At 38.2% G+C, this 26910-nt stretch overlaps 1 protein-coding gene across 1 annotated transcript; it reads right to left on the bottom strand.

Moving 5' to 3' along the window:
• Positions 1 to 3410: 3410 nt before the first annotated feature.
• On the bottom strand, positions 3411 to 26614 carry LOC137391441 (unconventional myosin-XV-like). The gene is given in 14 exon segments (XM_068077923.1): positions 3411 to 3482; positions 4751 to 4867; positions 5961 to 6193; positions 7810 to 7891; positions 9006 to 9150; positions 9352 to 9476; positions 14346 to 14353; positions 16703 to 16943; positions 19031 to 19216; positions 23217 to 23372; positions 24891 to 25010; positions 25982 to 26098; positions 26238 to 26301; positions 26394 to 26614. Coding segments are annotated over 14 exon segments (1887 nt in total).
• Between the last annotated feature and the right edge of the window lie 296 nt (positions 26615 to 26910).

Here is a 26910-nt window from a genome sequence, read left to right as displayed (position 1 = left end):
TCTTTTATTCAAAGCTGAAGCAGTGAATAGCACTGATCATACCCACAAAAACAAATCATGCTAAGCTTGGTATGAGGACCAACTTCAAGGGGACAAGTTCCTTACGCATGCATCTTGTTGAGCAGAATACGGGGACTGCAAAGGAAGCGGTTACACACCTTGGTTTAACCTCGACTGACTTTGGCTCACATTTCTCGAGTATCGCTTCCCTTCTTTGATCTCATCATTTATCTCAACCATAATATCCTGATGAATCTTTGGAGGCTCTCTTACGGCACCCGGAAATAAGAGACTATTAGTCAGATCTGAGCCAGGCGATGATAAAGGATTGCTTTCTTTCTCCAAGGAAGAATTCTCGAGATATCGAGAATTGAGAGGTGCATTCTTGTCAAAAGCTTCAGGAGGTGGCACACTCGGCCCGATAGAATAGCGTTTGTTCAGGTCAGAGGATGAGATTGGTTGTTGAAGTTGGTCTTCGAAGGTAACAGTAGACAGCTTTTTGTGACCTAAGCGTGCAGCGTAATGACTTGAATGGACACAACACAAAGCGGCGTGCAGCAAGAGAAAGCATTAAAAATTTGAAAAAATAATTTCATTTATTTAAAATTCATTTTGATCTCCTTGGAAATTACAATAAATGGTAAAAGAATTTCTGTTTCTCTATAATATACTTTATAGCATTTTCTGGTTGAATTATTAACAGCGGAAACTGCATCTTTATGACTGATTTGTGTTAAAAAGAGGTTTTAACATTTTTTCCAGGGCTTCAAAGCTCCATTTATCACATATTTGTCATATATAGCTTTTAAGCCAAAATATCTCAACTCCACACATCATAAGAGTTGATAAAAAGCTAGTTGTAAATGGAGCAACAGTGCCAACGATGTGTAAAAGCACACGCAGTGACTGTCAAATATTAAAAGCTCTAACGATATGTTTATTTCATGTTGTGTACCTTTTTTCTTGTCTATGATGATAGAAGGCAGAAGAGCTTCAGTTCCACTGCTTATATGGGATGTAGAGTCGGTCATATCAATTGTGTTCGTAGCTGTGCTCGCCTCTCCTCTGTATCTAAACATAACCAGATATCATGCAAGAATTTCGATGAATTTCAGAAAGAACTAGTTATTTGTAAACAACTCGTGGAAATGTGATAAGTAAGTCATATGAAGCGAGATTTTGACCTGAAAGCCTGGTAGAAGGTACTATTGTTGTTGAAAAGAATAGAAAAGTCATGCATACATAACAGCCTCAGATTCTAAAAACGGAATCGCTGTTATGCAGTCGATGAGGAAGATTTTAATAATAGCTCATGCCCAAGTTTAGGACTACTTAGGACAGCAGGCTTTGCATTATTTCTAAATGCAAGGTGCTAAATCTACTAACAATATTTAGAATTAAAGTAGAAGAATACCACCTACACATAAAGCTAGCTGAGCCAACAACAGCACGACTAAAATATCTTCTTTTAACATCAGAAACCCATAGCTGTTATTTTTCACATCAACTTATTTGCTAATAAATATCAACATGCAGTCAGCATTCAGTAAGCCAACTATGCCTCACTAACAAGAAAAGATACATGCTGTACCTGCGATTCAACAGACTTCTCTTAGCCATGCCTGGAAGGTCTACTGTCAGGGGTCTCTCATTCAGTCTGCTTGGAGCTCTCACTCTATCCTTACTCACTGTCGCTGCCAGTGCTGAACCATCTGCTATGAAAGTGCTGATGTTAGCTGAGACTATTTTGTCTTCTTCAATTAACGTCAGAGGAGAGTTTTCAGCTCCAGACAGATCAACAGGCTTTGGTACAATCTTGAGTGAGTCTCTGACGGAGAGAAGGCTGCTGTCGTGGCCTAAGTGGGAAGAAAGAAGCGACTCGGACATGTCGAATGACGGCTGCCGATTTATGCCAGCGCGGTGGATTCTGAATAAAAACAGAAAATACAATGCACCTGAGAAGCTTCAAGTTCACATTTCCTGAGTTCAGTATCACTGAGGACAATATCATTAAATGTAATGAGCGCATAATCGGTTATAATGTTTGGCTATTTTGTGGTCAAAAATATTTTTATTTAATCTGAATGTGAGAAACAGATAAACTTTTGGGCTGCTTTCAAGGAAACTATACTTTAAACTAAAAACACTCTGAATTACTCTAGAACGCAAGACATGAAAAATTAAAAATATGTTAGGTAAAAAGGGCAAAGGAAAAAATGTGATAAGAATTTTATTCTTCACAGTTATTAATATACTAAAATTGTTTTAAGTTCTGCTTTATTTAAGAAAGTAAAAGAGCAGCAAGTCTGAGTCTAAAGTGACTTCATACAAATTCACTTAATTAAATAAATGTTTTATTTAAAAAGTATTCTAATCTCTAGAATATATTTAAATAAGCAAAACTGTTGTTTAGCTTGTATCCATAACCCATTTTGATTCTGTAACATAAATACGGATGACAGTAAATGCTAACAAAGCTCTACCATCAAATGCTAACAACACCCAGCTTATTTAAAGTAATATACCTTGACAGCACCAAATAGGATATTCCTGAAAAGCAAACATATTTTACCGTTCATGGAGGTAACGAGATTTGTGCTTGCCAGCAGGAAAGTCACTCGTAGAAACAAGAAATGGAGCAACAGCATGCGGTATTCCTGGCGGCACTTCCAGCTCTCCAATCAGGTCAAGCACACAGTCATTTCCTCCGACTTCGTACACAGAGTTAGTGTCATGTAGTAGTACTGTCCACCCATGTCTGTTCTCAAACAGCCCGCTGTAACCACCAGTACCAGCATGTCAGATCTATACAATCTTTAGACAATATATGGTTGATGAGACTGTACAAAAATGCGAAATAGTTTGCTTCATTTCAAAGTTACAGAGACTTACTTGGTGCTGTAACAAATGATTACACAAACTTTAAAAAGCAACAGTTCTAGTGTTGCGGCTATAGGACTACATATATTCCTTCTTTAGCCACTCAATGTTCTTATCTGTGCTCAACCTGGAGTTTTCCTCCCTTTTCTAGTAAGATAGCAACTGTGATAATCTCTAGAAAGTTAGGCCTTAGAAGCATATCGCAATGCTTAGGTGTAAATATGCCACTTTGTCATATATTACTTAATTTTTGCTGCCAACATAAGCTACGCAGATATATGAAAAGAATCCAAGTCTAAATACAAAGGGATAACTTTGCTGGATCCAATGATCCTACCGTTACATAGACTTTTTCTTACCATGCACAGAGTGCGAGACGAGCGCACTCTTCTCCGGTAGTCCAGGAGTCTACATGGCAGTTGACGCTATTACCCTTGGGAAGGTGCACTGTCAAAGCCATGTGAATTAGCCTGCGAGTTGCGAACCACTCAAGGAGGGTGGGTGGGTAATAGCGCACTGTCGGATAGTCGCTAGAGAAGCTTCTGAGCAGCTGATGCTGGGCCAGCAATTTGTATCCATTGAATGAGTGGTCTGAGACAAACCTGCATGACGTACAGAGATATTTTATATTTTTGCCTTCACCGTGGTAATATCATCTCTCAAACCTAAGTTGTGAAGTGAGAAGCAATATACCCTCAAATGCATCTAAGACATTGGAAATACACGTAGGATGACAAACTATGCCAGTAAACTTGAGAATTGAAGAGGTTAAAGCAGACGAGAAACTTTGACTCTCTTTTGTCAGCACCCACTACTAGAAGAAAGAGAAATATCTGAGCGTCATAAAGTCTCATGATGCTCAGAACAGCTTATTTCTTTAATAAACAACAAATTAGTACTTCATTAATTAGTTATTCATATTGTTGTTTATGGTGAGATCAGTTGCCACCCTTGCTAAAAGAGACATTTAGGCATTGCTTTCTCCAGGCGAAGAAATATGTGTTGTGCCGCCATCACAGACTGGAAAAGTTTTACCGGAAAGGTTATTAGATAGCAGAGACTGAGATCATGGTTCATATACTAAAACTGCCCAAGAAAACAACCATCAGAGAAGCACTACAAGAATATAGACGCCCCCTGAAAAGATTCAGAGGTGCTCAGAAGGTCTTCCATAATAAGAGCATCGAAAATGACCTGAAATTTATTCGAATGAAATTTGAACAAGCAGAGGAAACTAAAGAGAATAAAAATAAATGGCAGAATAGGATAGGGAAGGTTACCTGAGCTCGAGAAAGAGAGCACAACTCATCAGATTACAACGATGAAGATGATGGTGGTTAGGGTGAGAAGCAAAATGAGAGCCCCCTAACAATACACAGTACAATAAAGACAACGGGTGTTCTCTTATGGACAACAGTTACCACAGATATGTTAGAAAACTACAAAAGCAATCAGACGTGCTAGCACATGACAAAAACTAAAGAAGAAATGGCACATGACATGGGAATATTTGCTGGGTAAGATGACATACTTGAGCAAGTACTTGTAGAGTGCGGCTGATGGAGGTATTACAGCTAAACATAAAGACATTAGCAGCGAAATCTTCTCTTTACTCACATCTGATTGGTGCTTACTCCACATTTGCACACAAATCTGCAAGCGAATATGAAATTATCTAGCAAACACTGAAGGCAACTAGACTAATCAGACATGAATAAATCAAAAAGAGGGAACAGTAACACGTTGAATAAACAGTGGAACAATAAAAGGCAAGCTTTAGCAAGGTCGTCTGTTAGTATTTACCTAAAGTATAAGAATTATTATGTTGATATAGTTATATAATACGAGGTGGACAGGAGCTTAGAGTTACCTGAACAAGCAGCTCATCGCTTAGGACAGGGGAAGATAACACCTGTTGTATTATATAGTTCCCCAAAAGCACCTCCCTGTGACCAGTCAAATGGATATCATACATGAACCTCAGTACCTGCAGCACAAATTATCAGTCTTCCAACTTTTACTAATAGTGGAATACAACAGTTGCTAGTCACTATTTACTAGTCAATGTGTACTAGTCAACATGTACTAGTCAACATGTACAAGTCAACATGTACTAGTCACTATGTACTAGTCAATGCCTACTAGTCAACATGTACTAGTCACTATGTACTAGTCAACATGTACTAGTCAACATGTACTAGTCAACATGTACTAGTCAACATGTACTAGTCAACATGTACTAGTCAACATGTACTAGTCAACATGTACTAGTCAACATGTACAAGTCAACATGTACTAGTCAACATGTACTAGTCAACATGTACTAGTCAACATGTACTAGTCATCATGTACTGGTCAACATGTACAAGTCAACATGTACTAGTCAACATGTACTAGTCAACATGTACTAGTCAACATGTACTAGTCAACAGGTAGTACTTTGTGCTAGATTAAATATAGCAAAATATGGACTACAGGATAAACAGCCAGACATAATTCAGTATCCACAACGGCTCTAATTCCATAGAGTGAGAGAAAGGGGAATAAGGCAACTGGTGAATTGAAATAGCAAGCATCAAGTATACATTACCTTAACTCACCATTTCACGTGTTAGCAAGGTAACAAGTGAGTGTCAACACACTCTTGTTAACAATAGTGTTAACATACTTTTGTTAAAAAAAGATGAGAACTAGTAGATCAACATTGAGTGTTGCTGCAGGCATACAAGTTATTGCTATAAACCTGTTGGTACACAATTATGTTCACATGGGCTCTGAGGTAAATCCTTTGGTTCATGTGTTGCATTATATTACAAAGACCAATTTCCTTCTTTGATAGTACATACACAACACTTTACTACTTGTCAATATAGTTGACTCGGGCTTTTAGTGAAGTCTATTTATTAAAATAAATGTTAGTTTTAATAAGTAAAAGCGGTCAAAGCCTATCTTTAGATATTAATGGTGCTGCACTCATGCTTAAACAAATCGCCAGTGGCAGTGGGACTGGTGCTGACAGCTGCTGGCTGTATAAACTTTATTGCAAAATGAGCAAAAAACTTTCATAAGCTTCTTCTCACCAGTTTGAAAATCGTGATAGCCAGCTTGTAATCCTTCTCCTTTGTTTTGATAAGGAAAGGGTGGCTAATCGGCTCCTTCTTGGCAACAAAAACATGCTGTTGCAGGTGTGACTCTGTGAAGTTGGAGAAGATGTAGTTATTAACATCTCCTGGTAGCTTTAGGCCCATGCTCTGCGTGAATATTTTGGCTATGAGGGGAACTATGTGCTTTTCAGAGTGCAGCGCGGGTAGATCTAAAATAACCGATGATACCCTATCGATGTTGAGTAATCGCTGAATACAGAGATAATAAGAAATAATTGTGTGTGAACAAGCATGAAATAATTATCTCTAGGTATAGACAGATCTCTAGTTTCAGAAAATGACTTCTAAAAATAGTAGATGGTGCGAGTGCACGCATTCTGGATCAATCAGTTTTATTACATCTCTAATAAATACCTATTAAAAATCTATTCTATCGCATTAACAAAATAATAACATTTCTCAACAAATGAGAAAGATCTGAACACGCTACACTCTATGTCAATGATATCCAATAGCATCGACGCACAACTCCAGAAAGCTACTACTGCCCAGAGTTCCTAATATCTGTCCTGTTGAGCTGTGTCTAAGCCTAACAGTAAGCCCTGCGATGGCTGAGATTCCTTTCATATTCAATCAAATAGCCCTCAGGTGGGTGTTTGAGAAGCTGGCTCTTAGGAATAAGACAGAGTTTTAAAACAAAATATTTATGGCAACCTGGTGGAAGGCGCGGAGCATGTGTGAAGTTTAGATAAAATCGGTCAGAAATGTGGAAACTCGCAGCGTTTACACAGACTAACAGACAGACGATGACAAAATGGAATTTATTTAGATTTAGATGGAAGCTAATAGGAATGTGCTTTGCTACAAACCAACATAGTGTGTACAATAATAATACTTACACATAATGAACATTAAAGATGTGATCGCGTCAAATTTTAGTTGATTTTAACAGAAAGTATTGATTTTTTTTCTATTCGTTGAGATGTTGTTTGTTGTTTTAGGCAACCTCATTGTCAAGGTATTTGAAGATTAAAATCGACAAATGAAAAAAAAATGTGCCCAAATTTGCCCAAGATGATGTATATAGTGAAACAATCTGTCTCTATCTCTCGTATTCACATCAGCTATTGTGATAAAAGTCTAGTCCTACGCGGCTCTATTGGCATATACTTTATTTTTGTATTTGCTCATGATTGCTTAAATAAAATGTTAAATTTAGCTACAGATTATTATAAACATCTCAAATGCTTCAAATGAGAATAATTAAAAAATATGTCATATTAGTTTCCTCTAAATGCTGTGTAAACATCTGAGTACCGACTACGATTACTTTAAAGACAGATTATAAGTAGCAACTCAATATTTATCAGACTACAGACTGAGAATAAAAAGCATTGCACATTGTCACCATGTTTGTCCCCTACTGCATAACAACAAGGTCAAGGCCTTGTAAAGGTTAGATAATCTTATGAGTCCCTTGGTCAGTTTTATTTGCAGCACAAAGTTTGCAAAAAAGTATCTAACTAGACATTTGTTCAAAAACTGTGCTAAGATGCTGATGCTACAAATATTAATCAAGAACCTCATGTGTCTGAATGCTGAAGTATTTTTACCTTGAGAGAGTACTCTGGTCTAACTTTATAACTATAAACTACTAGGTTCATAATAGCTGCTCGCTTAACTTTTATCTCAAAATAAATTCAAGATCAACTTGTTTGGAATCTAGCTGTTGTTTTGTATCAACTAAGGTAAGTAAAATAGATAGCTGCAGCTCCAACACAGGCCTCTTTGTTCTAATTAGTAAGACAGTAGCTTAATGGCTCACCATTTGCCATGTTGTAAAGAAATGCCAGCTCGGCGGGAATCTCGAGACCAATAATGGCCTTCATTTCCTCTTTGGTCAGTTCCTGCATAACATGCAATAGCACTTGAAAAATCGTTGTAACACATCAAATGCACACCTGAGATGCATCAGTGCAGCTCAAGGACTGATATGTATATAGGGCTTACAAACTACTGATAAGCCAAAAAAACTAGAAAAATGCTTTTAGCAAAATATTCCAACTTTTATACATTGATATTCTATAGTGGTCACAATCCTTCCTATCAGTCGCCAACTGATCGGAATCTGTGACACATCGAAACATCAATTATTGAACTGCGACGCAAAATAGATGACAGAACAGCAAAGGTGGATGGCAGTTGATGGTTGATAACTTGTCATAGAGGTGTCAGAGCACACACGAAAGGCAGCTAATGTACTGAACAAGAAGTAAATTACCTGTGTAGGCTCCATTTTTGCGGAGACCCGCCGTTGCGCGTGTTTACAATAAATCGACTCAGGTGTAACCTTATGACACAGATCAGTACTACTAATGAATGGGAACTAATAATGGAAAGGGTTGGCTATTATGGCCATACTTAATACAATTCACCGATCAAGCACAATGCACGACCTACTCAAATATCCGCTGAGCAAGACCAATGACATGACACTATAACAATGGGGAGAAAATCATTGAGATTCTACATACCGACTATTCTTAAGTAAACCAATGATACGACGTAATAAAGCAGCGCGTCGCTGACATGAATAACTGAAACTGATAAGAAGAATGTGTAAAAAGACCCGGTGTAAGGAATGTAGCGTTATGAGGATAGACTAGTGCTGGTCAGAAGCACGTATGTATAGCTCAGAGTATTGACGTGTGTCTTCAGCGAGTTTGAACAAAACATGTGCCCACACCTAGCTATTATGATTCATACCATTATACCACTAGTACAAATATAGATGCCAACTTGGCACTCTGTTCACCTTGTAAGCTCCATCAGCGAAACCTAGTCAGAAACCATGCATGAGGTATTATGAGGCTAATATGTGCGCAAAAACAATAAAAAAACTGGTTGATTGGATATTTCCAAGATGCATTTTTATGAACTAGGTAGTTCAAAAGAGCAACAAATTTTTTGCTGTTACCCACAACAGATATTTAGCCTAGCTCATAATTTCAATATGCAAACCTGGCGAACATCTGCATGAGCCCATCTTTGGTCTCGCTCTGCGGCCAATTTCTCCTTGACCTTGTTGAAATGCTGCATCTGCCATCTACGTCGCAGGTTTGCTTGGCACCGGCATATATTTTTTCTGAACCTCAAATATTTTTTTCTGCAACATGATAGTTATCATCAACACTTTGTGCAAAACAGATACGAATAGCCTTCACTCTTAGTAGAAACATGTTACTGATAGTAGCCATCACAAACAAAAAACCTTAGCCTGTGCTTCATCTATCTATGATAACCTCAAAAGAGTAGTGAAGAAGCTGAGAATACTACTGAAAAAATACAAAAAAAATCTGCAACTGACCGGAGGTAGTAGGCTTTCCAGAAGGCCTGAATTTTGGTAGCGGCCAAGCTCTGTTTGACATAACGGGTGCGAAGAAGCACAGTTTTGACCTTGTTTTGGATGATCTGTGCAGCTCTCAACACCACCTTCCATGAGTTGGTAGAAGAAAGATACATTATGTCATCATCAATTTTATTATACTATAGTTTATTATATACAAGGCTATAGTATGCATAACATAATTTGACCATTTAAAAACAGTATCCAAAACTAGAACTTGTGAAATATTATTTTGCAAAAAACTCGTGAATAAACTTCAACAACTAATTCCATGACAAATCAGGCACACATCATGTTAAAGAGAGTGGCCATGAATGACTGGTTTCCCAGAAAATATGACTCAACTCTAAAAACATGAATAATAATACAGGAGTTTGAAACAGGTTTTCATAAAGAGTTTTTATAACAGAGCTTTTATACGTTTTAGAAAGTGTTAGTTAAACGAAATGAGAAAAAATCAAAAGAGCTAGTAAAGAGTGGTGACATGTAAATCAGGGAGGAGATTCAAGACCATCAGTCAGAGTCCCATCTTGAACAAGAGTATATCTTTTTATGAATCTGGCCTTTTAGCCAAACAGGCAGAAGCATCTAAAAAAGCTGAGCTCTCTGCAGACCAAAACAATGATCATAGATATAACCTTTGAGTTTTGAAACATGACAGAATGCATAGGTATAAGCAAGCAATTGCAGACACCCACTAATTGTATTGACAATGAGCTATAATAAAAAACCGACTAACACGCCACTCTGTGATTGCTCAACATATTAGCTTTCCCATTCGGCATTATTCATTACCTTTCCCAATCTGGCATCACCTTACTGCACTACTCAGTACCTCTTTCAACCTGCCTTCACCTTACTGCACTATTCATTACCTCTCTCAACCTGCCTTCACCTTACTGCACTATTCATTACCTCTCTCAACCTGCCTTCACCTTACTGCACTATTCATTACCTCTCTCAACCTGCCTTCACCTTACTGCACTATTCAGTACCTCTTTCAACCTGCCTTCACCTTACTGCACTATTCAGTACCTCTCTCAACCTGTCTTCACCTTACTGCACTATTCATTACCTCTCTCAACCTGCCTTCACCTTACTGCACTATTCATTATCTCTCTCAACCTGCCCTTACCGTACTGCACTATTCATTACCTCTCTCAACCTGCCTTCACCTTACTGCACTATTCATTACCTCTCTCAACCTGCCTTCACCTTACTGCACTATTCAGTACCTCTTTCAACCTGCCTTCACCTTACTGCACTATTCATTACCTCTTTCAACCTGCCTTCACCTTACTGCACTATTCATTACCTCTCTCAACCTGCCTTCACCTTACTGCACTATTCAGTACCTCTCTCAACCTGTCTTCACCTTACTGCACTATTCATTACCTCTCTCAACCTGCCTTCACCTCACTGCACTATTCATTACCTCTCTCAACCTGTCTTCACCTTACTGCACTATTCATTACCTACCTCAACCTGCCTTCACCTTACTGCACTATTCAGTACCTCTCTCAACCTGCCTTCACCTTACTGCACTATTCATTACCTCTCTCAACCTGCCTTCACCTTACTGCACTATTCAGTACCTCTCTCAACCTGCCTTCACCTTACTGCACTATTCATTACCTCTCTCAACCTGCCTTCAACTTACTGCACTATTCATTACCTCTCTCAACCTGTCTTCACCTTACTGCACTATTCATTACCTCTCTCAACCTGCCCTCACCTTACTGCACTATTCAGTACCTCTCTCAACCTGCCTTCACATTACTGCACTATTCATTACCTCTCTCAACCTGCCTTCACCTTACTGCACTATTCAGTATCTCTCTCAACCTGCCTTCACCTTACTGCACTATTCATTACCTCTCTCAACCTGCCTTCACCTTACTGCACTATTCAGTACCTCTTTCAACCTGCCTTCACCTTACTGCACTATTCAGTACCTCTCTCAACCTGTCTTCACCTTACTGCACTATTCATTACCTCTTTCAACCTGCCTTCACCTTACTGCACTATTCAGTACCTCTCTCAACTTGCCTTCACCTTACTGCACTATTCAGTACCTCTCTCAACTTGCCTTCACCTTACTGCACTATTCATTACCTCTCTCAACCTGCCTTCACCTTACTGCACTATTCATTACCTCTCTCAACCTGTCTTCACCTTACTGCACTATTCATTACCTCTCTCAACCTGCCTTCACCTTACTGCACTATTCAGTACCTCTTTCAACCTGCCTTCACCTTACTGCACTATTCAGTACCTCTTTCAACCTGCCTTCACCTTACTGCACTATTCATTACCTCTCTCAACCTGCCTTCACCTTACTGAACTATTCAGTACCTTTCCCAACCTACCTTCACCTTACTGCACTATTCAGTACCTCTCTCAACCTGCCTTCACATTACTGCACTGTTCATTACCTCTTTCAACCTGCCTTCACCTTACTGCACTATTCAGTACCTCTCTCAACCTGTCTTCACCTTACTGCACTATTCATTACCTCTCTCAACCTGCCTTCACCTCACTGCACTATTCATTACCTCTCTCAACCTGTCTTCACCTTACTGCACTATTCATTACCTACCTCAACCTGCCTTCACCTTACTGCACTATTCAGTACCTCTCTCAACCTGCCCTCACCTTACTGCACTATTCATTACCTCTCTCAACCTGCCTTCACCTTACTGCACTATTCAGTACCTCTCTCAACCTGCCTTCACCTTACTGCACTATTCATTACCTCTCTCAACCTGCCTTCAACTTACTGCACTATTCATTACCTCTCTCAACCTGTCTTCACCTTACTGCACTATTCATTACCTCTCTCAACCTGCCCTCACCTTACTGCACTATTCAGTACCTCTCTCAACCTGCATTCACATTACTGCACTATTCATTACCTCTCTCAACCTGCCTTCACCTTACTGCACTATTCAGTATCTCTCTCAACCTGCCTTCACCTTACTGCACTATTCATTACCTCTCTCAACCTGCCTTCACCTTACTGCACTATTCAGTACCTCTTTCAACCTGCCTTCACCTTACTGCACTATTCAGTACCTCTCTCAACCTGTCTTCACCTTACTGCACTATTCATTACCTCTTTCAACCTGCCTTCACCTTACTGCACTATTCAGTACCTCTCTCAACTTGCCTTCACCTTACTGCACTATTCAGTACCTCTCTCAACTTGCCTTCACCTTACTGCACTATTCATTACCTCTCTCAACCTGCCTTCACCTTACTGCACTATTCATTACCTCTCTCAACCTGTCTTCACCTTACTGCACTATTCATTACCTCTCTCAACCTGCCTTCACCTTACTGCACTATTCAGTACCTCTTTCAACCTGCCTTCACCTTACTGCACTATTCAGTACCTCTCTCAACCTGTCTTCACCTTACTGCACTATTCAGTACCTCTCTCAACCTGCCTTCACCTTACTGCACTATTCATTACCTCTCTCAACCTGTCTTCACCTTACTGCACTATTCATTACCTCTCTCAACCTGCCCTCACCTTACTGCACTATTCATTACCTCTCTCAACCTGTCTTCACCTTACTGCACTATTCATTATCTCTCTCAACCTGCCCTCACCTTACTGCACTATTCATTACCTCTCTCAGCCTGCCTTCACCTTACTGCACTATTCAGAACCTCTCTCAACTTTCCTTCACCTCACTGCACTATTCAGTACCTTTCCCTACCTACCTTCAGCCTTTGGTACTCTAGATGTTGATAGAAAGTCTCTCGAAGGAAAAGCTTTGTATGTCCGAGTTGATAGTCTTCATCTACCGTAGCCATGAATTCCTCACTCAATACCTTCTTGCAGAAATTCTCAGCCTTACTGTCAGCTGGAGTGAGACTTCGGTACAAGTACTCGTACCTGTATGACATACTGATCAGTTTAGACACCAGTTCGCATATTTAGGTATTGTATAAATATCTGAGCAGTAATTTTATGATTTAAGAAAACCATGAAAGAGTTATGAAACTATTCTCACTATCATAGCGACGAACCTCTCAAGAAACTGGGCGCAGGTCATGTGGTAAGGATAGCCTAAGGACCTTATTCTTATAGTCTCAAGCAGGCCAGTAGATGATATCTGCTCAGCTATCACCTCCGTGTTAAACACCATTGCTGACTTGCTTGTATTTGGCTTCAGACATCTTACAAACCATGGCTTGCATCTGTGCATCAAAAATCTTTTGCTGCACCTTACATACGTACATTCCTCTGTACATGAAGAGATATATGAGAGAATATACTGCGCATATCGAAGATGAGAGGTATAAGAGAAATCTGTATGGGACAAATATTATGCCTTCTTAACTGCAAAATAATGGCTTCTTCCATCTGAAGTTCATAGAATGAACAGACGCAATAGAATATACTAATTTTCGCTATAATATATTTTGCAATCTGCTTGTCATCAGTTTGTGCCTGTTCTTACTAATATACCAGGCTACTCAAACTTATGCAGATATAATATTGAACATGAATGAGAAAAGTCAAAAAGATCTTGAGATGCAAAAGATAGCTTAGAACTTTCAAAATGACACTATAACTACATTTTGACTCGTTACCACAAGCTAGAAAAGTAGGGAGTTGTTAACTCTCTTTAATTAAAGAATACAAAGAGTTGTCATCTCTTTTTACAATTTTTACACTCAAAATCTAATGTACAATTATTCTTACTCAGCCTCTAAATGCTCTGATAACTCTAATAAACTACCCAGGTAATCAGGGGAATTAATGATGTCAACACCTTGCACTAGTTCGGGCAGCAGCAATTAATTCTGCCTGAGACGGACGGGTGAATGTCGTTTGCAATGCAACTTGCAACTGCACATTCTTGATTTCCATTAGAAAAGACTTCCATGCGCCTTCGCAACCAAATACCTTTTTATAAAATGATATAGCCTTAGCAACTTACCTTCCAATCTTATCAAGCAGAGAGGAGAGGGACTCTTGAAAACTCGCGGCTATAGTAGGAGTCTTAGGTTTAAGAACTGACAATCTTCCAGTCAATGCGTTATATTGTTTTGTAGAGCTTGACTCTTTGTGATCAGCAAAAACTTGTGAGACTATCTATAATGTGAAATGCTATAAATAGCAAGAGACTATCTATAGTGTGAAATGTTATAAATAGCAAAAGACTATCTATAATGGGAAAAGCTATAAATAGCAAGGGACTATATGTAAAGTAAAAAGCTATAAATAGCAAGAGACTAGCTATAGTGTGAAAAGCTACAAATAGCACGAGACTATATGTAATGTAAAAAGCTAGAGGTAGCAAAAAACTATCTGCAATGTGAAAAGCTATAAAAAGAGAGAAAGAGAGAGAGACTATCTGCAATGTGTAAAGCAATCAATAATTTATGTTTATTTATTCTTCAATGTATTACAAATCCATAATTTCAGACTTTACATAAGCAACACAAACGTCTATTCATACCTGATTTTGGCTGAGGCAGAGGAGATCAACCACATCTGACCTTAAAGTGTCCTTGTTTTTTTCAATAAATCCCGCGACGGAATATGTAACGGAACCTGCATAGTGTTTCACAGTGAACTCTAATTTATCCATCCTTGGTTTGGTGTAGAGGCTATTGTCCTGGTGCGCCCTGTGTAACTTCTCCAAAAATGACTGGTCTGTGCCCTTTGCAAGACAAAGTTGCTCAAATATATCCAAAACTTGACAAACAAATAACATATATATAGGTTTTCAAACCAATCACAATTGGGATATGATTAAATAGCAGCTCTGCTGGCTAAGGAATTCGTATGACTGCTCACACTCCTCGCTGCCAGGCCTAGAAAGGTAAAGTTAGTCATTCTGTGTGTGTAACTCAACAATCTCTTTCTAACCAGTAAATTAAACCTGAGCGCCGGTATTACTAGCAACAACTAAACTATAAACACCGTCACAGGTGCATCTTCAGACACATGTGACATCACTTAAGACAGAGAGCAGGCCTTGGCCTATGATAGTTAGGAGAAGCTCAAGAGCTGGGTACAAGGGGAGTCCATTTATACTTTGGAATAAAAGTTTTCTTAGAACATTACTAGCTTACATATTTAATGAAGTCAGCAGGACGTATGTAATGGACAGGCGGCTAGCGGTGCAACTTAGCAATATATTTATATTATTTAATGAGGGCAGCAGGATGTATGTAATGGACAGGCTGCTAGTGGTAAATCTTAGCAATATATTAATATTATATAATGAAGTCAGCAAGACGTATGTAATGGACAGGCGGCTGCTAGTGGTAAATCTTAGCAAAATATACTACTTTTGTCTTTTAATGAAAGTAATATATCTGTATCAGAGGACGCTAATATAACAAGCAAAACACGGAGTTTTGGACAGTCTTCTTTGAACGTCTGCTTGATTAAAATCATTTAGACTATGTGTGAGAAATGGAAAACTGCATCAATAACATGGTTGAAACACATTGCTAATGCATTTATACCAATTGTAACCACATCCCCTCAAGCATTGGTTTTAATGCTTCTATATGCCTTTATATATGTACATGTATATAACGCAATGAAGATTTATGACACATCAGTAAAGAGAAAAGCAAGCTAGGCACAAACTATACTGTATGAACAATACTTAATAACAAAAACATGAAGTTTTGGCTGAGATGAACTTTGCATAATGTTTCACATGGAAAGATAATGACTCATAAGAATGATAAGTGTAGCAGATTGCTCTTCCTCTTCTACTATTATTTTGAAACGTCAGTTTGCAGCGAATGTTGTTAGAACAGACATCAATATCAAAGAGCAACACCAAAGGGTTCACTACGCACAGACATCAATGGCAGAGAATACCCTGTGCTAAACGCAGATATCAGTAACAGAGAGACACACTAAAGACCACAGAAAACTCCCAAGAGAATTTGAAATCAGTTGAGATCAAACTTATCTGTTCAATGAGAAATCATTATTATACTGTAGCGTGTCCCTGGAGACACTTGTACACGCTGAAGGCAGCCCGTGCGCTTAGTCCTATATTTTGCTGCTCGTAGTGCAAGTCAGTATAAAGAGTAGCATACGTTAGGACTGTTCCTCCTATACACATTATAAAGATGATGATAAACATCCGGAGTTACCTACACTTATCCTACGTACGGGCTGGGGCCTTTCCCTAGACAAGATGCAATGACAGGTGACATGACTGGTCTGAATATGAGATAGCAAGAAATCTTGCTTCACTAGTTTCTCCTATTACAACATTAATATTTCCAAGAATCCACTCAGCAGAAGAGCAAAAATAAGAACACGCAAAACATACCTTAGGAAACTGTGACTCATCATCAAGGATTCTGAGAATTCCCAAAGGTCGAAGAGAAAACAAATCTACAGTTTGTTCATTGTTAGTGAACTGCTGCGCAATCCACTTGATGCCTTCCTTGCTATAGAGTCGCTGCTCATTCTGAAATATCGTCCGGTTAAACAGGTGCTGTAGCTGTTCATTGGCGTAGTTGATGCAGAGCTGCTCGAAGCTGTTCTCTCTAAAGTTCTGCAGCAGAAATAAGCTTTTTACTGATTTGAAGACCCATGCTAGTAGTAGACTTCTAACCCTACCGTGTGAGCAAGGAGCCTGCTGAAAATATGTATGCCTAATTCTATCTCTGATACAAATTATCATTAAACTAGGCTAAAAATGCTTACCGTAAGCTAATTTGTGACTATCAAAATGTTTATCTGCCAGAATTTCTGCATCTTCTAATGAGCTGAAAAGTTTACTAATCTAATATGGCTGCAGCGAGCTGGTTGGTAATAATGATTACTTTCAGACGATTATCAGATACAAACTTGCAACAAATTAGTTATAGCGTCTCTTTTAATCCTCTTTTGCTGTTTTGGTTTTGCTGCCGAGTCATATTCAACTCTCATCAATCAAAGAAGTATGAGTGCTACTTATTCCAATTCATAGTTTTATAGTTAATCCGGAAGTTATATCATCACACAAGAAGTAAAATACAATACTATGAGAATGCTGTTATTATAGTTAAACTATATCTTAATAAAAACAAACTTAATTAAGTTATATTTTGTGAACAGCTGGTACAAACTTGCTTCGAATTACTCAATAGACGGATATATCACAGAGAAAGTATTACTACTAATGCTAGATATCAGATCTCTGCGTTTTAGACAGACGTGACTTCAAAAACTGAGTTGTCCTCGTCAGCGACATCTAAGGCGACCGACATCTCTTTCAGCAACCATCATCTGGATATTTGTGGGTGGCATTCTTAATACATTGAAAATGAACCCCCTCACTTTTTATCCACAGTATCTTAGACAAAAATGATTGAATGAATCTGTTATAGTATTCCTTTCAGTATACTAGTGCACTACTATCTACACTAATCAACCATCATTTGGCAGTGCAGACTAATTGTATGTATAGTTATTACACCTAACTATCTCTTCTGGCACACGAGACTGCCAGGGTACTAGTACACATTACAGAGTAGCAGTGGGATAAGACTGCTAGACTTACTAGTACGCATAACAGAGCAGCAGTGAGATAAGACTGCCAGGGTACTAGTACACATTACAAAGGAGCAGTGAGATAAGACTGCCAGGGTACTAGTACACATAACAGAGCAGCAGTGAGTTAAGACTGCCAGGGTACTAGTACACATAACAGAGCAGCAGTGAGATAAGACTGCCAGGGTACTAGTAGACATTACAAAGCAGCAGTGAGATAAGACTGCCAGGGTACTAGTACACATTACAAAGGAGCAGTGAGATAAGACTGCCAGGGTACTAGTACACATAACAGAGCAGCAGTGAGATAAGACTGCCAGGGTACTAGTACACATAACAGAGCAGCAGTGAGTTAAGACTGCCAGGGTACTAGTACACATAACAGAGCAGCAGTGAGATAAGACTGCCAGGGTACTAGTAGACATTACAGAGCAGCAGTGAGATAAGACTGCCAGAGTACTAGTACACATAACAGAGCAGCAGTAAGATAAGACTGCCAGGGTACTAGTACACATAACATAGCAGTGAGATAAGACTGCCAGGGTACTAGTACACATAACAGAGTAGCAGTGAGATAAGACTGCCAGGGTACTAGTACACATAACAGAGTAGCAGTGAGATAAGACTGCCAGGGTACTAGTACACATAACAGATTAGCAGTGAGATAAGACTGCCAGGGTACTAGTACACATAACAGAGTAACAGTGAGATAAGACTGCCAGGGTACTAGTACACATTACATAGTAGCAGTGGTATAGTGCTTCAGTGTGCCCGATTTATGAACAGCATTTTAGAGTCTGAGTAAAAGAGACAACCACTGATGATGGCAGGAAAGGAATCTAACCTTAAATTACTCTTTGCGCCAAACTAACAATGAAGATTAGCCTACATAGCCAACCAGATGAAGGAATAAGGCTACCTAGGTAAAGAAAAGTATAAACATCAAGTAATATTAACTGCGTAATAATGTTAACAAAATTGCTGATCTGCAGAATAGTATTACTAACTATATATATTATATCTAAAGTACATAAAAGATAAAGTATACATACTATATATCTATTAATACTATTATATTACTTTTAACAAAAAGATTTTGAGCGGTACCTCAAAGCCGAATATATCGAGGAGTGCTATAGACCCGTGATGGTGTAAGGTTGGATTGATAGCCTTGTTTACCCGGTGCACGAGCCAGGTGAAAAGCTGGGAGTAGAGAGCCCGTGCCAAGGCGTCTCTCGTACTAAGGGCTTGGGTGTAGCTGAGTGGCACTGCCACCTTTTCTCCCCTAACCATCTGCAAACAGTACAAGAGAGAAACTGTAAAAATTGAATGCTATTAGCTTTTATCTGCTCATAGAGAATGATCTACACTCGCCACTTTTTTGATGATGAACAGACGAGGGTGCAGTATGTGGGAAGGACTTCCAACAAACCTCCTCAATCATCTGCAACTGGAATAGATTAGACAGTACATCAACTAAATTTCAACAAAGAACCAACAGACACCATTGCAGAGATCTTTTTTGTCAATGACTAACAAAAGTCAGTGAACAGACATTCTGATATGGAAACCATAAATCTCAAATTTCAGTTAATGACTCTAGACTTTGAATTCCTAATAGAACATAAAGAGTATGAAAAGTGGTTAGTGTTTGGGGAGAAGCTATAGGTTCAATGGCCATAAGAGAACCAAATCTCTGATTACACTTCATAGACTTCATCTCACACCATACTCTAGTTATTCTGCCAACTTTCCTAAATCGCTTACTGAATTCCTTTCCATAGATTTGCATGTGTAAATAAAGAGTGACACAAATCATTTATCTCATTCCATATACTCAAAAATGAACTAGTTAGCATCATGTAAAACTATTGAGCTCTTGCTACTGATACATAAGGTTTATCAAACATGCTTAAAGTGAAAATTGAATCAAATGTTTAGTCATTGTAAAACAAATAGGGGGTAGAAAAATTAAGTCTGTGAACATCTCACAGAAGCATCATTGAAAGAAAGCCTAAACTAGCGATATGGTGAGTTCGTAACATACAACGATGGTAAGTTAGTGACATACAATGATGATAAGTTAGTGACATACAATGATGGTAAGTTAGTGACATACAATGATGGTAAGTCAGTGACATACAATGATGGTAAGTTAAGGACATACAATGATAGTAAGTTAGTGACATACAATGATGGTAAGTCAGTGACATACAATGATAGTAAGTTAGTGACATACAATGATGGTAAGTTCGTGACATACAATGATGGTAAGTTAGTGACATACAATGATGGTAAGTCAGTGACATACAATGATGGTAAGTTAAGGACATACAATGATAGTAAGTTAGTGACATACAATGATGGTAAGTCAGTGACATACAATGATAGTAAGTTAGTGACATACAATGATGGTAAGTTCGTGACATACAATGATGGTAAGTTCGTGACATACAATGATAGTAAGTTAGTGACATACAATGATGGTAAGTTCGTGACATACAATGATGGTAAGTTCGTGGCATACAATGATGGTAAGTTAGTGACATACAATGATGGTAAGTTAGTGACATACAATGATGCTAAGTTAGTGACATACAATGATGATAAGTTAGTGACATACAATGATGGTAAGTTAGTGACATACAATGATGGTAAGTTAGTGACATACAATGATGGTAAGTTAGTGACATACAATGATGGTAAGTCAGTGACATACAATGATGGTAAGTTAAGGACATACAATGATAGTAAGTTAGTGACATACAATGATGGTAAGTCAGTGACATACAATGATAGTAAGTTAGTGACATACAATGATGGTAAGTTCGTGACATACAATGATGGTAAGTTCGTGACATACAATGATAGTAAGTTAGTGACATACAATGATGGTAAGTCAGTGACATACAATGATAGTAAGTTAGTGACATACAATGATGGTAAGTTCGTGACATACAATGATGGTAAGTTCGTGACATACAATGATAGTAAGTTAGTGACATACAATGATGGTAAGTTCGTGACATACAATGATGGTAAGTTCGTGGCATACAATGATGGTAAGTTAGTGACATACAATGATGGTAAGTTAGTGACATACAATGATGCTAAGTTAGTGACATACAATGATGATAAGTTAGTGACATACAATGATGGTAAGTTAGTGACATACAATGATGGTAAGTTAGTGACATACAATGATGGTAAGTTAGTGACATACAATGATGGTAAGTCAGTGACATACAATGATGGTAAGTTAAGGACATACAATGATAGTAAGTTAGTGACATACAATGATGGTAAGTTAGTGACATACAATGATAGTAAGTTAGTGACATACAATGATGGTAAGTTCGTGACATACAATGATGGTAAGTTCGTGACATACAATGATAGTAAGTTAGTGACATACAATGATGGTAAGTTCGTGACATACAATGATGGTAAGTTCGTGGCATACAATGATGGTAAGTTAGTGACATACAATGATGGTAAGTTAGTGACATACAATGATGCTAAGTTAGTGACATACAATGATGGTAAGTTAGTGACATACAATGATGGTAAGTTAGTGACATGCGATGACACTTTTGTTCAGAGCACTGCTGTGTCTACATAACTTACTCATGACTCACAAGTTATGGCTCGGAAGAAAAACAAACACACGGGTAACTCTATTTTGCCAGAATAAATCTGAGAAAGAGGAAAACTCATATCTCTTGTCCTTTGAAGGCGAGCAAACGTTAATGTAAACATGTAAGCTATGATACATTTTCAATCTTATGCAAACACATCAAGCGCGATAGGCATGGGTGTGACAGGCGTTGTTGAAAACCAATTAAGAGGTAAAAGGATTTATAGGATGCCTATAGATAAGGACAGCGATAAGGACAGGTTGGGCGGGCATTACAGCTGGCGAGTATATGGTGAGCTCACCATGTAGCGGGATGTGAGGAGAGGCAACAACTTCTGTGAGTCTATATGCAAGTTGTCAGAGACGGTGCTGAGAAGAGACATGCTGGCAATAACAGCTACATCTTTAGCCTGTAAAAATTTACAGGCAACTGCAATAGTATAACGGAGAGTCTATGCTCAAGATAAATGTTCTCATTAGCTTCTCAAATGATACGCGCTTTCGCATAGTTTCAGAATAGTGCCATGAAAAAATTGGGGACCAAAGACTCGTTTATAAACTTTAAACATATTCAACTTGTGACATGCACAAATTATGAAATAGGACTGTCAGTATATATACAGTGAAACTCAGATAACTCGCCCTCGAATAGCTCGAACACATGGTTAAGTCGAACAGTTTTGTTTGGCCCGTTCACATGCAATGATAAATTGCTTTAGATAGCTCGACCTTAACTTCGTTAACTCGAACAGTTTTTTGCCCAACGGCTGCCGAGACGGTTGTTATCGCTTTAGAATATCACTTTATTCCAAGCCATAGAGATAAACATCAACTTTTAGTAAGTTCTTAGGCGTCATTATTACCACTATAGGCAAAATATTTTCGTTAACGGCTTTTCTAAAGGTTTGCAAAAAAAGTCAAATTTTACCAAACATCCGCTTGGGGATAGCCCTCCGTAAGCAAGGAGAGGCGAGGTAACCTTCAGATAAACTTAAAGAAAAATCGGCAAAACTGTTTTATGTTAAAACGCTCAAAAAAAAAATATGTCTTTTTTCTGAGCGTTTAAAATGCGATCAGGTTTAGCCTACCGGTATTTTAATCTGAAAACGTCCTGGCAGTCACATCACCTAAAACAAACAAACAAATCTCAAGTAATAGGAAAATATTTATACTTTCTGATAAAAATTGTTAAAACACTACATGAGAGGCCCGTTAACTTGCAACAAGCAATCAATGCTTTTGATTTATATATAGTTTGTATATGTACTGATGATTACATGCACTTGTGACAGTGTTCTCATAACTTGAACGCTCTGATAACTCGAACACTTTCTCTCGGTCCCGTGAAGGTCAAGTTAGCCGAGTTTCACTGTAGTTTACATTTTTTCAGAAGAGATAAAATGGGAGGGTTACAAACATTAAGTTGAAACCTGACGGGTTTAGCTGAAACAAAGGACACAAAGCAAGTTCACACACCATCTTATCAAATTACATGAGCTATCTGTTAGTCTCGTATTCTTTCACTACTGTCAGTTTAATTACCTGTCACTTAATGATTGACAGTGACAGGTTCTGAAACTAGCGGTAGTCGATAAATACAAGACTAGCGGATAAGTATATTAAGATGTAAATGAAAAGAAATCTCTAGTGACGTACCTGTTGGGTGTCGCTATCATACTGAATATTGCCGAGCTGGAGCACAGCTGCGAGTACCTCGTAAACGCATTGCTTCTCATCTTCAGTGAATCGCAAAACGGTAAAGCAGTGCAGCACTCGCTCAAAATCGTCCTTGTCCGATTTTCCTTCAATCCGCCAGTCTGACGCCTTACGATAAAAACCAAGCAGAGAAACAAATAGATTTTGTCGATAGGTTTGGAGACCGAGATAACCACCTTTAACAATAATTATAAAATAATGACACTTATTATTGATTTGACGACACAAATGTCAACCAGCCCAAAATAGTTTAGAAAGCAAACAGTCGCAATGGCAGTCACTAGTACTTGAAAAGTTGCTTTATCAGCGTTATCAGGCTGTTATCCAAGCTAGTAAGATTACAGATAACGTGGAATGAAAAATAGAGAACGCTTGTGTGCCAACTTGAATGTGTGTAACTGACCAAGACTGTAGTGACACGGCAGTTCATACTTACTAAAATACCCTGAAATATCAGCTGCTGACGGCAATCGCTGCCTACCTTGCTCAAGTAGTGGTACTCCTGGGGTTTTCCCAGCTTCAGCTTGAGCTTCAGTTCGGCGGATACACCAGACAAGAGCTCGTAAAAAACGTGAAAGTTTCTCTCACCGTAATGCTGGTTTACAATTCGGGATTTTTCAAGCAAATACTGAGAGAGCTTCCCACCCAATATACGACCGCTGTAACAAACATTTTTTTTATCAGCAAACTCGGCCAACTAACAATATGAAACAACACGTTATTTTTAGATATTTAGAGGAATATCAGCTTTTAACAAGTAGCATTCCTATTAGACTTGCTTCAAAACAGGAAGGAGCTTCTTCCTTAGTCATAAAAAGAAGTTGATAAGCATTAGCATTGATAAGCATGTTTCTTTAAACAACCCGTAGGAGGTCATGAAGGATATAGTAGAAGATATAGTACACTTTAACTAACCAAAGATCTAATATAAACAGTTTAAATGCGCTGATAACGATCCATCCGTGAATTTTAGAAATAATATGTAAAAATCATGTGATTACAGCAGATACCTTGACAGACATTTAGAACCGCACAAGACAGAATAATACATCCATCTAGCCAATTCATTTTAATATTCGCTTCGTATGTTGTAACTGTCATACATCTTATCAGAATACATTACATTTTGTGTGATTTGTTCCAGAGCTCGATAGCAATAATAAATATTTCAACTATATAAAACGTAAAAACAATATATTATTATTACAGTATTATATAAAAGTAAGTTAAAGTTATAAAAAGCAAACTGACAAAACCAGAAATAAGTAAAAGGGGCTTTTTAATGTTATATGCTTTTGAGACACATGAATGGAAGGGTAGGCTTGTCAATGTTAAGGTATGGAGGTAAAGTAAGTGTTTAAACTGCAGGGCATAACTTACTCTAACTTACAGTAAACAGTTTAAAGTAACTTAATTTATATTTTAGAATTTACATTTAATTTCTACGAACTTTTTTATTTCTACTTACAAAGCTTATTTCCACAAATTTTGAACATAATTTGTTGGAAATTACGTTGTATGTCAAAACAATTATCAGCTCATATTTACATTGCATGTTAAAAAATTTGTATGTAGAGGTGAATGTAAGTCGAGGTTTCTATGTAGAGCTCACCTGTCATAGATTATCTCCATGTATTTGCCAAATCTGCTAGAATTGTTGTTCTTAATAGTTTTGGCATTGCCAAATGACTCTAAAAGAGGTGTGACCTTTAGCAGCTGCTCCGTTACTACCGACTCCTTGGAGGCATTCACCTTCGCTAGATATATCAACAACCTCTTCACACTTTCCGTCTTACCAGCTCCAGTCTCCCCGCTATCCATAAACCATTTAATGCATTTATGACAAGAGATCAGTGAAGTGAACAGCTAAAGCATAACAGTTTCAAGATGTTCTGAACAAGATAGAACGACATTAGTATCCTAAATTTATGCAATTATCTAAAAAGTGCTTGTTGACCAATGCATTAGGTAGGTACTTGTTCACCAAAAACAGTAGGTACGTGTTACTTACTGGTTTGAGGCTACCATGGCATATCTTTAAAAATCTTCTTGTTACTCTCACAAAAATCTTATGAGAGTAAATAAACTTATAACAGGCTGATGCTAGATATGGTTACGAGCATGTTGTAAATTGTATAGAGAGTGCATTTGTATTATTTAGTTTTTTTTACACGACTCCATTACTCAGCGTCAAACTGTTAGAGATGTTATTTAGTAAGAAGAAGTTACCTGACAATAATGCACTGATCTTGAGAATCTTGAATAAGCCGAGTGAACGTCTCACTGCCAATAGCGAACAGGTGCCTACAGGTAGATATGGTATGCCATACGGTACACACTTATGCCATTAACAGGTGCCTGACAGTATATACACATGCAACTGCTCTCATACAGTAATAACTTCAGGATGTCGCGTGACCCTATGGTAGTTTTTTACTACAACACTTAAATGACTAGCAATAAAGATTGTCCATCACAGGCTGTCTAACATAAAATGCACGTTTGTCTAAACAGTAGAAGACGATGGTGAATCAAAAATTAACCAACTTTATTAATCAAGAACCATGAAAACTGTATTTGTAACAAAAGGAATACTTATTGTGCAGTTGCTAGCCGTTGCTAAACCTAAGGATTTTTTAAAAACATAGCTTTAGAGTTAAATGTACACCAATACGGCATATATTACGGCCAATACAAGCAATGACTTACGGAGGCTGGGCAGGTCCGAGTACGGCACCATCATACTGTTTAATATGCTTGTCGGTGTATATGGGTAGTGCCCTGTAGGGGTTCACCGAGACCAGTACACTACCCATATACGTCTGCAACAATACATTGTACACCCATCAGCTCTACTATTATCACTTAGGAATGTTTCAGGTTTCGGCATTAGCCGCAGTGCGCCATTCATTATTTTGAGATAACATGAAATAGTTTAAAAGAAAATTTAATAAAACATACATAGATAAGGTTGGCTTTGTAGCGGATCCGCAGGTTGAGCAATATTGACTCTTCAGAAAGCTCACTAAAATATAGTATAGGAAATAATAATGAGTTATTATGACGAGTAATATATCTCTAACAACAACAAAAATATGTACAGCTGGTGTGACAGACCTCAAGTTGACCATGTCCTCCACCGCTGTCGCATCACTCAGATCCCCTCTCACCAGCCATTTTGGCCTTTTGCCACGCACACCCTCGGTTTTATCTCTCTTGGCACTAGGCTCGCCAGGATCAACAATTTCTGATGTTTTAAATACTTCATGTACAGATGGCTTGCGAAGCTTAGGAAAACTGTAGGCATTTGGTACTTTTACTGGCTTGATAGCTGCCATTGCTTCTTTGTAAAAGGATCTAGTCTCAAGACATCAAAAACTAAAACTAAGGAATATTGGGTGTGAGCATAACAATACTCTTTATATCAGAACATAAAACAGTGCATCAAAATGACAGGAAAACGAATATGTAATATCTAATGCTCACCACTTTGGACATTCACAATTTTATGTCCGCCTGCGAGGAGACTAGTATCCTAATATGAATAAAGCTGTTAGCTAGTTCACTCTAACAGGTCCAAGTGTCCCTGAGGACTAGCGACGACTAGAGCATCAATTACAACTCCCTCGGCAAT

Source organism: Watersipora subatra, chromosome 1 (assembly GCF_963576615.1).
Source record: "Watersipora subatra chromosome 1, tzWatSuba1.1, whole genome shotgun sequence".
NCBI classification, from domain to species: Eukaryota; Metazoa; Bryozoa; class Gymnolaemata; order Cheilostomatida; family Watersiporidae; genus Watersipora; species Watersipora subatra.
Note: the sequence above shows the minus strand (reverse complement) of the source record. Positions and strands in the feature narration are given on the sequence as shown.